Here is a 12,423-nt window from a genome sequence, read left to right on the forward strand (position 1 = left end):
GCTTACATGCCTTGGCTGTTGTAAATAGTGCTGCTGTGAACATTGGGGTGCATGTATCTTTTTGAATTAGAGTTTTCATCTTTTCTGGATATTTGTCCAGGAGTGGGATTGCTGAATCATATGGCAACTCTATTTTTAGCTTTGTAAGGAAGCTTCATACTGTTCTCCATAGTGACTGCACCAGTTTACATTCCTGTCAATGGTGTAGGAGGGTTCCATTTTCTCCACACCCTCTCTAGCACTTATTATTTTGTTGACTTCTTGATGATGGCCATTCTGACCAGTGTGAGGTGATACTCATTGTAGTTTTGATTTGCACTCTCTAATAATTAGTGATGTTGAGCGTCTTTTCATGTGCCTGCTGGCCATCTGTATGTCTTCTTTGGAGAAATGTCTATTTAGGTCTTCTGCCATTTTTTGATTGGGTTGTTTGTTTTTCTTGACATGAAATTTATTATTATTTTTTTAAGTTTCCTCCAATTTTATTAACTTAAGTACATTAAGTGGACTGTTTTAAGGGGATTGGTGGAATTTTGGATGTGTTTGTTTTTCAGTATTGCCTAGAAGTTAGTGTTTACTTTTTCAGGTTTTCATGTTAATTCAAATTAAAATTGTCATGCAAAGGACCACTATCAAATGGTTTGACCTAATAGACAGTTATAGAACCCTCCAATCAATAACAGCAGAGTACACATTCTTTGAAAGTGCACACAGAACATTTACCAAGGTAGACCATATTCTGGGCCATAAAATGAGTCTCAATAAATTTAAAGGGATTCAGTTTGTACCAAATACATTCTCTGGCCACAATGAAATTGAAGTAGAAATCAATAACAGAAAGCTATCTGGAAAATCTCCAAATATTTGGAAGGTGAATCATACACTACTAAATAACCCATGTGTCAAATAAGAAATCAAAGGGAGGGCTTTCCTGGTGGCACAGTGGTTAAGAATCCGCCTTCCAATGCAGTGGACAAGGGTTCGAGCCCTGGTCTGGGAAGATCCCACATGCCACGGAGCAGCTAAGCCCGTGCACCACAACTACTGAGCCTGCGCTCTAGAGCCCATGAGCCACAACTACTGAGCCCACGTGCCTAGAGCCCATGCTCCACAACAAGAAAAGCCGCCACAATGAGAAGCCCGCACACCACAATGAAGAGTAGCCTCTGCTCGCAGCAACCAGAGAAAACCTGCGCACAGCAATGAAGACCCAATGCAGCCAAAAATAAATAAATACATAAATAAATAAATTTCTTTAAAAAATCAAAGGGAAATTAGAAAATATTGTCTAGTTAACCCTTGAACAACACAACAATATCAATAAAAACCAAAGGCTGGTTCTCCTAGAAGATCAATAAAATTCATAAACCTTTAGTTTTGTTGGAGAAAAAAGAGAAGATACTAATTAAAAACATTAGGACTGGGGACTTCCCTAGTGGTCCAGTGGTTAGGATTCTGCACTCTCACTGCATGGGGCCCGGGTTTGATCCCTGGTCGGGGAACTAAGATCCCACAAGCTGCATGGCGCAGCCAAAAAAAAAGGAAAGAAAAAGAAAAAAAAATATTAGGACTGAGAGAAGTGACATTACTACAGATCCTATAGATATTAAAAGGGTAATAAGGCAATATTATGAACAAGCTTATGCCAGTAAATTTGACAAATAAGATGAAATGGACAAATTCTTTGAAAAACACAAACCACCAAACTTTACTCAAGGAGAAATAGATAATCTGAGTAGCCCTGTGTTTATTAAAGAAATTGAATTGGTAGTTAACATTTCCACAGAGAAAACTCCAGGCCCAGAAGGAATCACTAGTGAATTCTACCAAACACTTAAAGAAGAAATCATACCAATTCTACTCATCCCTGCCAGGCATTAACAGGGATCTCCCCACACCCACCCCGTAATGTCAGTGGAGACTAAGTGGGAGCCTGGACTTCCACCCTTACCTGGCAGTCACAAGGTGCCTCTTCCACTTCCTGCTTGAGTGGAGAGACAAAACTTCTACTACCACTCCACAGTAATGAGGCCGTGCACCCTGGGGGTTGCTAAAGGCCACGTGAGGAGCAGTACCAAGATACCCCTGCCTCTCCCAGCTGAGGTGTTATCAGAGGAAACCTACTAAGGTGCAGAACTCTTACTCACCCAGCAGTAATGAGGAGCCTCTGCCTCCCTTGCGGTCCCCAGTGGGAAACCCAGACATCTGCTCCTGCTTTGCAATAACCAGGCAGTACTGCTCCCTCCCTGTTGGAGCAGAGTCAGTGGAAGTCAGCTAAAATGAAGAGTTTAAATAAAATCCAAAGTCTTATAACATAATATCCAAAATATCTAGATTTCAGAAATCAAAAATCAATCATCACCTCAAGAACAAGGAAAATCTCAACTTGAATGACAAAGGGCAGTGTAGGAGCACTGATGTGGACATGGCAGGGATATTAGAATTATCTGATGAGGATCTTAAAGAAGCCATCATAAAAATGCCTTAATAAGCAATTACAAGCACATTTGGAACAAATGAAAAAATAGACAGTCTCAGGAAAGAAATAGAAAATATAAAGAAGAACCAAATGGAAATTTTAGAACTGAAAAATGTAATAACCAAAGTATTCAGTGGATGGATTCCTGAGCAGAATGGAGGAGGCAGAGAAAAGAATCAGTGAACTTGAAGACACCAGTAGAAATGACACCATGTGAAAAACAGACACGGAAAGAAAAATGAACAGAACCTCAGAGACGAGTGGGACTATAACAGAATGCCTAATATTTATGTCACCAGAGTTCTGGAATAGTTCTGAAAATAGTTCTGGAAATGTAGGGTGGAGGTGAAAAAGTACTCAAAGAGGTAATGGCTGAAAACTGGCCAAATTTGGCAAAAAACATAAGCTTACATATTCGAGTAGCTGAGAAAGTCCACACAGGATAAACCCAAAGAAATTCACACCAAGACACATTATAGCCAAACTTCTGAGAGCTAAAGAAAAAGAAAAAAAATTGAAAACAGTGAGAAAGAAATGATACCTTACCATTAAGGAAAAAAAAAATTTTAAAAAACAAACAGATTTCTTATCAAAAACAAAACAAAACAGAGGCCAGAAGGAAGTGGCACAGCATTTTCCAAATGCTGAAATAACTGTTAACCCAAAATTCTGTATCCAGAAAAAATGTCTTTATGGAATGAAGGTGAAATCAAGACATTAGACCTACCTTAGAAGAATGGCTATAGGAATTTCTCTGAAGAGAAAGGAAATGATAAAAGGAAGAGTCTTGGAACATTAGGAAGGAAGAAAGAACAACTGTAAAAGTAAAACATGGTTAAATACAATAAATATTCCTTTTCCTTTTCCTTTTTCTCTTGAGTTTTCTGAGTTGTGTTTGACAGTTGAAGCAAAAATTATATCACCACTGGGGAAACCTGAGTAAATGGTACCATGGTCTTATTTCTTACAAATGCATGTGAATCTCAAAAAGTTAAACTTTAAAAAATGGGCAAAAAGATTTGACCATTCAAATGGTCAAAGAATATATACAGAAGAAGATACATATCTAAGGAGATGGCAGATGGCAAAGAAGGACATGAATGATGACAGATGACAGATGGCAAAGAAGGACATGAATAAGGGGTGCAAGATGATCAGTCACTAAGGAGATGAAGATTGAAACCGTAAGGACCTGCCTCTACACCAACTAGAATGGTTAAAACGTAAAAGGCTGACTCTGACACGTGTTGGGAGTGTGGAGGGGATGGACTTCTCACTCACTGGTTGTGGAAATGGAAGACAGCACAGTCACTTTGGAAACCAGTTTGGCAGTTTCTTAAAAAGTGAAGCAGAGACTTCCCTGGTGGTGCAGTGGTTAAGACTCCACACTCCCAAAGCAGGGGGCACGGGTTCTATCCCTGGTCAGGGAACTATATCCCACATGCATGCTGCAACTAAAGATCCCACACACCCCAATGAAGATCACACGTGCGGCAACGAAGATCCTGTGTGCCGCAACTAAGACCCAGCACAGCCAAATAAGTAAATAAATAATTTTTTTCTTTAAAGTAAAGCACACACCTACCATATGTCCCAGCCATCTTACTCCTTTTCCTTTTCCAAGAGAAAAAGAAAGCACATGTCCATACAAAGACTTGTCCACATGTGTTCATAGCAACTTTATTTGAAATAGCCAAAATATAGAAACAGCCCAATGACAGGTGTGTGTATAAAGGAACAGTGGTATATCCATACAGTGGAAAACCACTCAGCAAGAAAAAAGAATGATCTATCGATGCACACAACAGTATGAATGAATCTTGAAATAATTCTACTGAGTGTAAAAAGCCAGACAGAAAAAAGAGCAAGGGCTGCATGATTCCACTGATGAAAATCCCAAAACCTAATCCCTGGTGACACGCAGATCCTTACTTGTCCCCTCTCTCTACGTCTCTGTTTTTGCTGCCCCATCTCATCCGCACTTAGATGTGCTTGTCTTTCTCCCTGTTAAGGATGCTGTCTCTCAGTCTCACAGCCCTGGCCCTGCTCTTCTCACCCTGCACTCTCTGGCTTCAGTGCCTCTCCTACCTCCGCTGCGTCTCAGCTGTCCCCCCTGAGCTCCAAGCCCTCCAGGGGCTGGGGGACGTGTCTGCTTGGCCATCACAAACACCCTTGCATTGGCCAGGCCCAGGTTGGCCCCTCTTCTGCCTTTCACACCATGTACTCCTCCTCTCAGCGATGCACCAGCACCCTCTCCATGGCCCAGGCCAGGAACCCAGGTGTCCTTCGGTTTTCACTTCTCATGTCCAGTTTATCACAAGCCCTATTGATCACCCTTCTTAAATATATTATTCTTGAATAAGTTCATTCATTCCTGAATTCCCAGCATCCAGCACAGTGCTGACAATATAGGCAATTACTATCTGTTAGTGAGCGAAAGGACAGGTATCCTGCAAACGCATCTGATTCCCTGCATTCCAGCCGCTTCTGTTTCAAGCTGCCATCCTCTTGCTCCTGAAGGATCCCAACAGCCTCCTAATGGGCTGCTCTTCTCGTCTTGCCAGTCTTTTTCCCGTACTTCAGACAATCACATTGAACTGTGTTAGTCCACTGCTGAAACCTCCACTGGTTCTCCATTGCTCTCAGGCTAAAAAGTGCAGACATTACCCTGGCTTTGAAAGCACTGCATTTTCTCTGGCCCCGGCCTGCCTCTATCCTGACTGTCTGCCATGCTCCCTCTGTGCCGTCTGTCCCGTCACGTGCAGCTTCCCGCGGCTGTCCTGCCCTGGCCCACTCCTCCACTCCTGTGGAGTGTGTGGCCCACTCCTCCATCCATCCACTCCTCCTGAGGAAACATCCTCATTGTTTCCTCTGCTCCGGGAGCTCCTGCCCTGCCTCCGTGGAGAACGCTTAACCTCTCCTCTGGCTGCAGCTTGGCCATCACTTCCTCTGGACAGCCGCCCTTCCTCCTGTGTGGCATTGTGCACGGAGAGGTACCCTCGCCTGGGTCTTCGCCCAGCCCTGCGCTGGACCATGGGGGCCTCCAGCAGCCTGTGTGCATTGGCACCTGGCGGGCGTCCCGTGAATATTCGAGTAAGGAAAAGACAACAACCCGAACAGTGCCATTGACTATAGTAAAAGCACGCTTTATTTCTATCTGACAAGAAGAATGTTTTTTAATGCCATAAATAGGTTTAAATTTGGTGTTATTTAAGGTTTTTCATTTGCTCTAATTTCAGATTGAAGAAGAAATAAAAGGGTGTTTGCAGTTTTTGCAGTCCGTTTACTCAACATTTGGCTTCTCCTTTCAATTAAATTTGTCAACAAGACCTGAAAACTTTCTAGGGGAGGTTGAGATATGGGATGAAGCTGAAAAGGTACGGAGAAACAAAGTGTTACCCTTCATTTTTGTGAATATGGAAAATACCTTGCATGAGGATGCGACGCTTTGCAATGGAAATTTAAAATTGGAAGTTCTGGGATAAATGTGCCCATTGTAGAATGTTGTTAATCCAGTTTTCTTCAAAACAATGATAAGAGCAGTACCTTACATTTGCTTCACACTTTAGTTTATATCAGGTTTTCATTTATACTCTTTTCAGTGCTGGTCACTAATAACCAATTTCATAAGTTTTTAAAGAAATTCTCTGGCTCCTTCTTCAGCAGCTCTGGTTTGGCCTCTGCCACTGGAACTGATGTAGGTCCATCAGCTCCTTGGAGCTGGATTAACCTCAAACCTCTCTTGGGGGCTTCCCTGGTGGCACAGTGGTTAAGAACCTGCCTGCCAATGCAGGGGACACGGGTTCGAGCCCTGGTCTGGGAAGATCCCACGTGGCGCGGAGCAACTAAGCCCGTGTGCCACAACTACTGAGCCCGCGCTCTAGAGCCCCCATGAGCCACAACTACTGAGCCCACGTGCCGCAACTACTGAAGCCTGTGCTCTAGAGCCCTCATGAGCCACAACTACTGAAGCCCACGCACCGAGAGCCCATGCTCCGCAACAAGAGAAGCCACCGCAATTAGAAGCCCGTGCACGCAACAAAGAGTAGCCCCCACTCGCCGCAACTAGAGAAAGCCCGCGCACAGCAACAGAGACCCAATGAAACCAAAAATAAATAATAAATTAATTAATTAAAAAAAAAAAAACCTCTCTTAGGTTCCACTTTCCCAGAGTTGCAGTGAGTCATTAGATCCCTAAGAATATTCCAGCCCCTCCCACATAAGCACAAGCAAACTGATGTGTCCGAAGCCCAGCACGTCCCACAGTCTAGACACTAGTGGTCTTGGGAGCCAGAGACCTGGCATGCGTGGGGCAGGACAGACAGCAGGGAGAAGAGGTGCCGGGCAGTGTCCCCAGGCCAGGGCTGGGAGTGACGGTTCCAGCTCTGCCCAGACGTCCCCTCTTCCCAGACCTTGTGTCAACCCAAAGCTTTCTTGGCCTCGGCCCCTCCCATCAGGCCTTCCTATCCTGGTGTCCCCAGGGAGAGGACAGAGCAGTGGACGCAGTGACCTCTGCTATATGCTCTTCCCCCAAACCTGGCCTTTCTTTCACTTTTAATTCCCTGGGAGCCCCTACTATCGCTGTTACCTGCTGTAGCAGGCCCTTGTTTTGTCTGAGAACATGGGTCACAGTCTCTTCTCCCTTCAGAAACAAAGTCGGGGGAGGGCAGCTCCAGCTTGTGAAGTTCATCTGTGAAGGTGGCCTTCCCAGCCCTGAGCACAAGGGAAGCCTCTTCAGGAGGGTTGAGTCCCTGAGGGACCCCCTGGGGTCTGGCCAGGAGCAGCTCCTGACCTGCTCTGACTGAGGCCCTGGAGGAGGCTTTCTGGGTGACGCTGGCCTGGCCCAAGACACCACCACTGCTTTCCTTCCCTGTCGGGCGCTTCACTCCCAAATGTCTCCCCCCTCACGGCTCCAGTGTGCTGGGGCGATGACGGGAGTCTGGCTGCTGTTGTGACAGTCTTGTGGCCAGGGCCTTAGGGATGCCTGGGTGCTTCCCAGAGAAGCTGTTTTCACAGGGAGTGGCCAGAAGACTCAAAGAGCCCTATCACTAATGCTCATGTGCACACCCCGTCACCGTCAGTGTGGAGCAGCCTCACTGTGAGCTAACTTGGGTGACTTTACATGGCTTAGTCTGGAGACCAGAGTGGGCCTCCTGCTTCCACAGCCTCTGTGTCCCAAGGGGCCCTGCCCACCAGCTGCAGGCACAGAGGTGGGGGAGAAGCAAGAGCGAGTGCAAGGCCTGTCCCCAAGTCTTCTGAGCACAGAGTGCACGAGGAGCAAGGCCACATCTTGCTTGCCTAGTACGGCGTGGAGGCGCCTCCTGAAAGGAGCTGGAGAGAGTAGGGCAGAGGGGGCCTGCACCGTGGAAGTGCCCAAAGTAGCCCTCTATCACTTACCTGGAATTCAGTGGAACAGTTTAGTAAGTTATCTTTTTTCTCCCCCAATTAAAATGTGTATGTTTCTTGAGAGTAAGCACCATCTTAATTTTCTTTACGTAGTCCTTGCTCAGTAGTTTATTGAATGTGAAAGAGGTTCAATAAGTATATGGTGATTAAGTAATGTTCTCTTCTTATTAAAAAAATAGCAACTACAGAATAGCTTGATGGAATTTGGGAAACCATGGAAGATGAACCCGGGAGATGGAGCATTTTATGGTCCTAAAGTAAGTAGGCCATGTGCTTCAAAAAAAGTAAAATTTAAAAGAAAAATAAAACCTGTCTCTAAGCAAACATCATTTAATTTACAGATTGATATAAAAATCAGGGATGCTATTGGCAGATACCATCAGTGTGCTACAATTCAGCTGGACTTCCAACTGCCTGTAAGATTTAATCTTACATATGTTAGGTGAGTGATTGAATGTGATAAATAATGTAGGACTCATATCTTAATTATTGTCATTTGAGCATTAGCAGTACGGAAACAAGCGTCAGTGAATGTCTGTCTGTGTGCAAGATACTCAGTATATATTTGTTTACCTGCTTGTAATCTAGTTGGAGGTCAGCTTTAGTTTTCTGGTTAGAGCTATGAACAAAGGACGTGGAAACATGACCCAAACAGAGAAATCTCCCTGAGGCAGAGGGAGAGACTTCAAAAAGGGCTGACCCTGGGTCTGTGTCTTAAGGATATTTACCAGGGAAAGCAGAGGAAAAAAGGCAGTTTCCTCACTGCAAACCAACAACTTCTTTAAAAAATTTTTTCGTAACTCACAGTAAAGTTGACTTTGTGTGTATATGTGTGTGTGTGTACAGTTCTGTAAGTTTTAACATCGTATAGAGTGGTGTGCCCACCACCACGATTGTGATTCCATCAGGCAAGCAAATCCCTGTGCTGTTCCTTTACAGTCACACTCTCCTCCCACCCCAGCCCTGGGCAGCCACTGACCTCCTCTCCATCACTTTCCCAGAATTCCACACAAGTGGGATCATACTGTATATCACCTTTTGAGGGTGGCTCATCCTATCAAGGGTCAATGTGACTTGTCAGCAGTGATGTAACCTCCATCACTTGGTTAAAATAAAGTTTGCCAGATTTCCCCACTGCAGAGTTACTGTTATTCCCTTTCCATAATCTGTTTTTTGGAATTGAGATTTTCCTGGTGATGAATATGCTGAGTAGTTTTGAATTGCATCCCAGACATTGTTAATATTATATTGTGAGATGCTGGGTCTTGTTTAAATCCTAAGGGGATTGTTGACTTTTTAGCAGTCATTCTGCCTGGGCAGGTTCAGGCTGTAATTTCTAACCCGCCTTCTGTGGTTCCAACGTCAGCTCAGTTTTCTGAGCCTATACAGTCGGCCCTCTGTATCCGTATCTGTATCCATATCCATTAAGCCCATGGATATGGAGGGCCGACTGGGCTCACTGTACCAGCCATTGTATATAAGGGATATGAGCATCTGTGGATCTTGGCCTCAGCGAGGCCTCCTGTCCTGTGTGCACCACCCAGGGGCCAAGTCCCACAGTCCAATTCTCAAGCCTTTTATGTGCTGTCAGGGTCGGATCCAAGCATGTGCAATGAGAGGTGAGGCCAGCCGAGCTCATACACCCCTTTATGGGGCAGCTCTTCTGCGCCCCCTGCTCTCTGTATTTCCCGGACACTTTTTGGTTCCCTGAAGTCCCTTTCTGTAGTCCTGTGGCCAGAACGCTGGGCTTTAGCTTCCCTGCTCCGCATGCTGTTTCCAGGGCTATCTGTGTCAGAGGCCAGGCATCAGGAGGCCAGCCAGAGAGAGAGAGCACAGGGATTCACGTACGCTTGGGATCACAGCTGTTCTGGTCGGAGAGAAGGATCCCCTTCCTTGGAGTTTTAGGTGCCTGTTTAGTCTCTGTGCCGCTGTGGGAATGCTGGGGGCTGGAGGAAGAGAGGAGAAAAAAGAAACAGAAGAAAACTCCAGGACATCCCCCACCCCCACTTTTTCTGAAACTTAGCAGTTATTTTCTGGCTCTTGGCCAGAAAGTGAGGATTTCTCTTGAAGCTTTTCCTGTCTGCACCTGGTATGTATTCTTGCGTGTGGGCTGTCTTTGAGTCCAGGCCACACAAACTGGAAGACAAAATGACAGAAAACTAAGTGCAGTTTGGTGGCACTTCAGATTCTGGCCTTCTTCGGCAATCCCCCGGCACCAGTCACTCCTCCCAGCCCTCGGGTGGCTGTTCTACATGTTCTCTCCAGGGTCCACGTCTGCGTTCAGCAAGAGAGTCAGGTGTGGCATGCTTACTTCATTCTGCCTGGAACCAGCTTCTTTTTAAAGACCATTCCACTGACCTGAATTAGACAAAAATCACAACATCATTTCTTTAAACTCTCCTCTTCTCACCATGTCCAGTTTTAGATGTGGTGTTAATTAGATAATGTGTTGAGATCTCTTTCACTCAAGATTATTAATTTAAAAAGGAAAAATTATTGGCATATTTTAAGTCTAATAATTTTTAATAGAATATTTTCCTAATAAGATTCTTATAATAAATGAACAACCACCAATTTCCCAGAGTGTAGGATTTTATGCAGTGATCTCAATGTATGTTCAACCAACAAAAATTTTATTTTGGATTCTCCAACTTGTGTTTTGATTAATGGTTATAGAGCTACACTCAGAGTTACATCCTGTGAGAAGGTAAAGAGCTGAAGAATAGTTGAAGTGTTCATACAGGGAGTTACATCAGGACATGAGAATAATACAAATTCTCAAAGGTTAAAGGGGAAAGCACGGAACTTTCAAGAATAAATTCAGGCCTTTTGGAAAAGATGGTGTCTTAAGTTCATATTTGCAAAATCATCTTTCCCCAGTAACCTACCAAAATGAACAAAAAGAATTAGGGGTAGGGGGACTTTATGCCAAAATAACCCAACTAGTGCAACAAAATCTGAACATTACTTGCCATCCAAGGGGGATGTGGAGGAGCAGTAGATCAGGCAAGCCATCCACCCATCCATCCATCCACCCATCCATCCATCCACCCACCCAGCGACCCATCCACCCACCCATCCACCCACCCAGCAACCCATCCACCCACCCACCCACCCATCCACCCATCTACCCATCCATCCATCCATCCATCCATCCATCCATCCATCATCCTAGGTGTTGTGTGGACAGTGGGGACTGGAAAGCAGAAGTGGAAGCAGTGGTCTGTAGGCCAGCTAAGAGATGATGACAGAACATGGTGGCAGTGATACATAGAGATGAGAAAAGTGGAGGTATTTGGGGTATATTTTGGAGGTAGAACCAATGCGATCTGTTTGTGGCTTAGATATGAGGGGAGAAGAGGGAGGAGCAGCAAGGCCATCACCTTGATCAAGTAAGTTTTTTACCCAAGAAAGCAGGGGTGGTTTGGGACTTCCCTGGCAGTCCAGTGCTTAAGACTCCACACTCCCAATGCAGGGGGCCTGGGTTTGGATCCCTGGTCAGGGAACTAGATCCCGCATGCCACAACTAAGAGCCCGCATGCCGCAACTAAAGATCCCCGTGTGCCACAACTAAAGATTCCACATGCCGCCAGGAAGATCCCGCACACAGCAACCCCAGCTAAGACCCAGGTGCAGCCAAATAAATAAATATTAAAAAAAAAAAGAAAGCAGGGGTGGTTTAACATTACGAAGCGTATTGTCACCCATTACCTTCAACAGCGCTGAAAGGCATTGGATAAAGTGTAACATTCATTCCTGTGAGAGGAACAGAAATAAAGTTTCCTGTAATGGTAAGGAGTATTTATTAGAAAACAACAGTAACATTTCGACTTAGTTGAGAAGATGGTGACTAGCCTGTTTGTACTCTTACTGACAATTGTTCTGGGATATGTAGACATATTGAAATAAAGAGCCAAATTTTCATTATATGTAGATGCTAAGATGTCTAGAAATCCAATAGAATCAGATGGAGAAAAATTAAAACTGATAATAAAGTAAGGTACCTAGCAATAAGGTCAAAACGCAAACATCAATTTGCTTTCATATATATTAGCAACAACCTGCTAAGAAGTGCAATGGAAAAAAAATTTCAGAAACAGTAACAACAACAATAACAACAAAAACCAACAACAGTAACAACAAAAACCAAGCGAAGGGGCTTCCGCAGTGGTGCAGTGGTTAAGAATCCACCTGCCAATGCAGAGGACACCGGCTCGAGCCCTGGTCTGCGAAGATCCCACGTGCAGCGAAGCAACTCATCCTGTGCGCCACAACTACTGAGCCTGTGCTCTAGAGCCTGTGAGCCACAACTACGGGGCCCATGTGCCACAACTACTGAAGCCCACATGCCTAGAGCCTGTGCTGCACAACAAGAGAAGCCACCACAGGGGTTCCCTGGTGGCGCAGTGGTTGAGAGTCTGCCTGCCAATGCAGGGGACACGGGTTCGTGCCCTGGTCTGGGAAGATCCCACATGCCACGGAGCAGCTAGGCCCGTGAGCCGCAACTACTGAGACTGCGCGTCTGGAGCCTGTGCTCC

General features: G+C 45.1%; 1 protein-coding gene across 4 annotated transcripts in view; it reads left to right on the forward strand.

Annotated features, from left to right (window-relative positions):
- TARS3 (threonyl-tRNA synthetase 3) overlaps positions 1–12,423 on the forward strand; it is a 51,819-nt gene that overhangs the window by 31,300 nt on the left and 8,096 nt on the right. For all 4 annotated transcript variants that reach the window (XR_014260298.1, XR_014260299.1, XM_082448637.1 and 1 more), the window contains 3 exons: positions 5,719–5,856; positions 8,065–8,142; positions 8,227–8,327. Coding sequence is in view for 2 of the 4 variants with exons in the window: in XM_082448637.1 (XP_082304763.1) it covers positions 5,719–5,856; positions 8,065–8,142; positions 8,227–8,327 (317 nt within the window). In the remaining 2 variants the exon portion in view is untranslated. The remainder of the gene's footprint in view (positions 1–5,718; positions 5,857–8,064; positions 8,143–8,226; positions 8,328–12,423) is intronic.

Source organism: Balaenoptera physalus, assembly GCF_965194825.1.
Source record: "Balaenoptera physalus genome assembly, chromosome: 2".
Taxonomy (NCBI): Eukaryota; Metazoa; Chordata; class Mammalia; order Artiodactyla; family Balaenopteridae; genus Balaenoptera; species Balaenoptera physalus.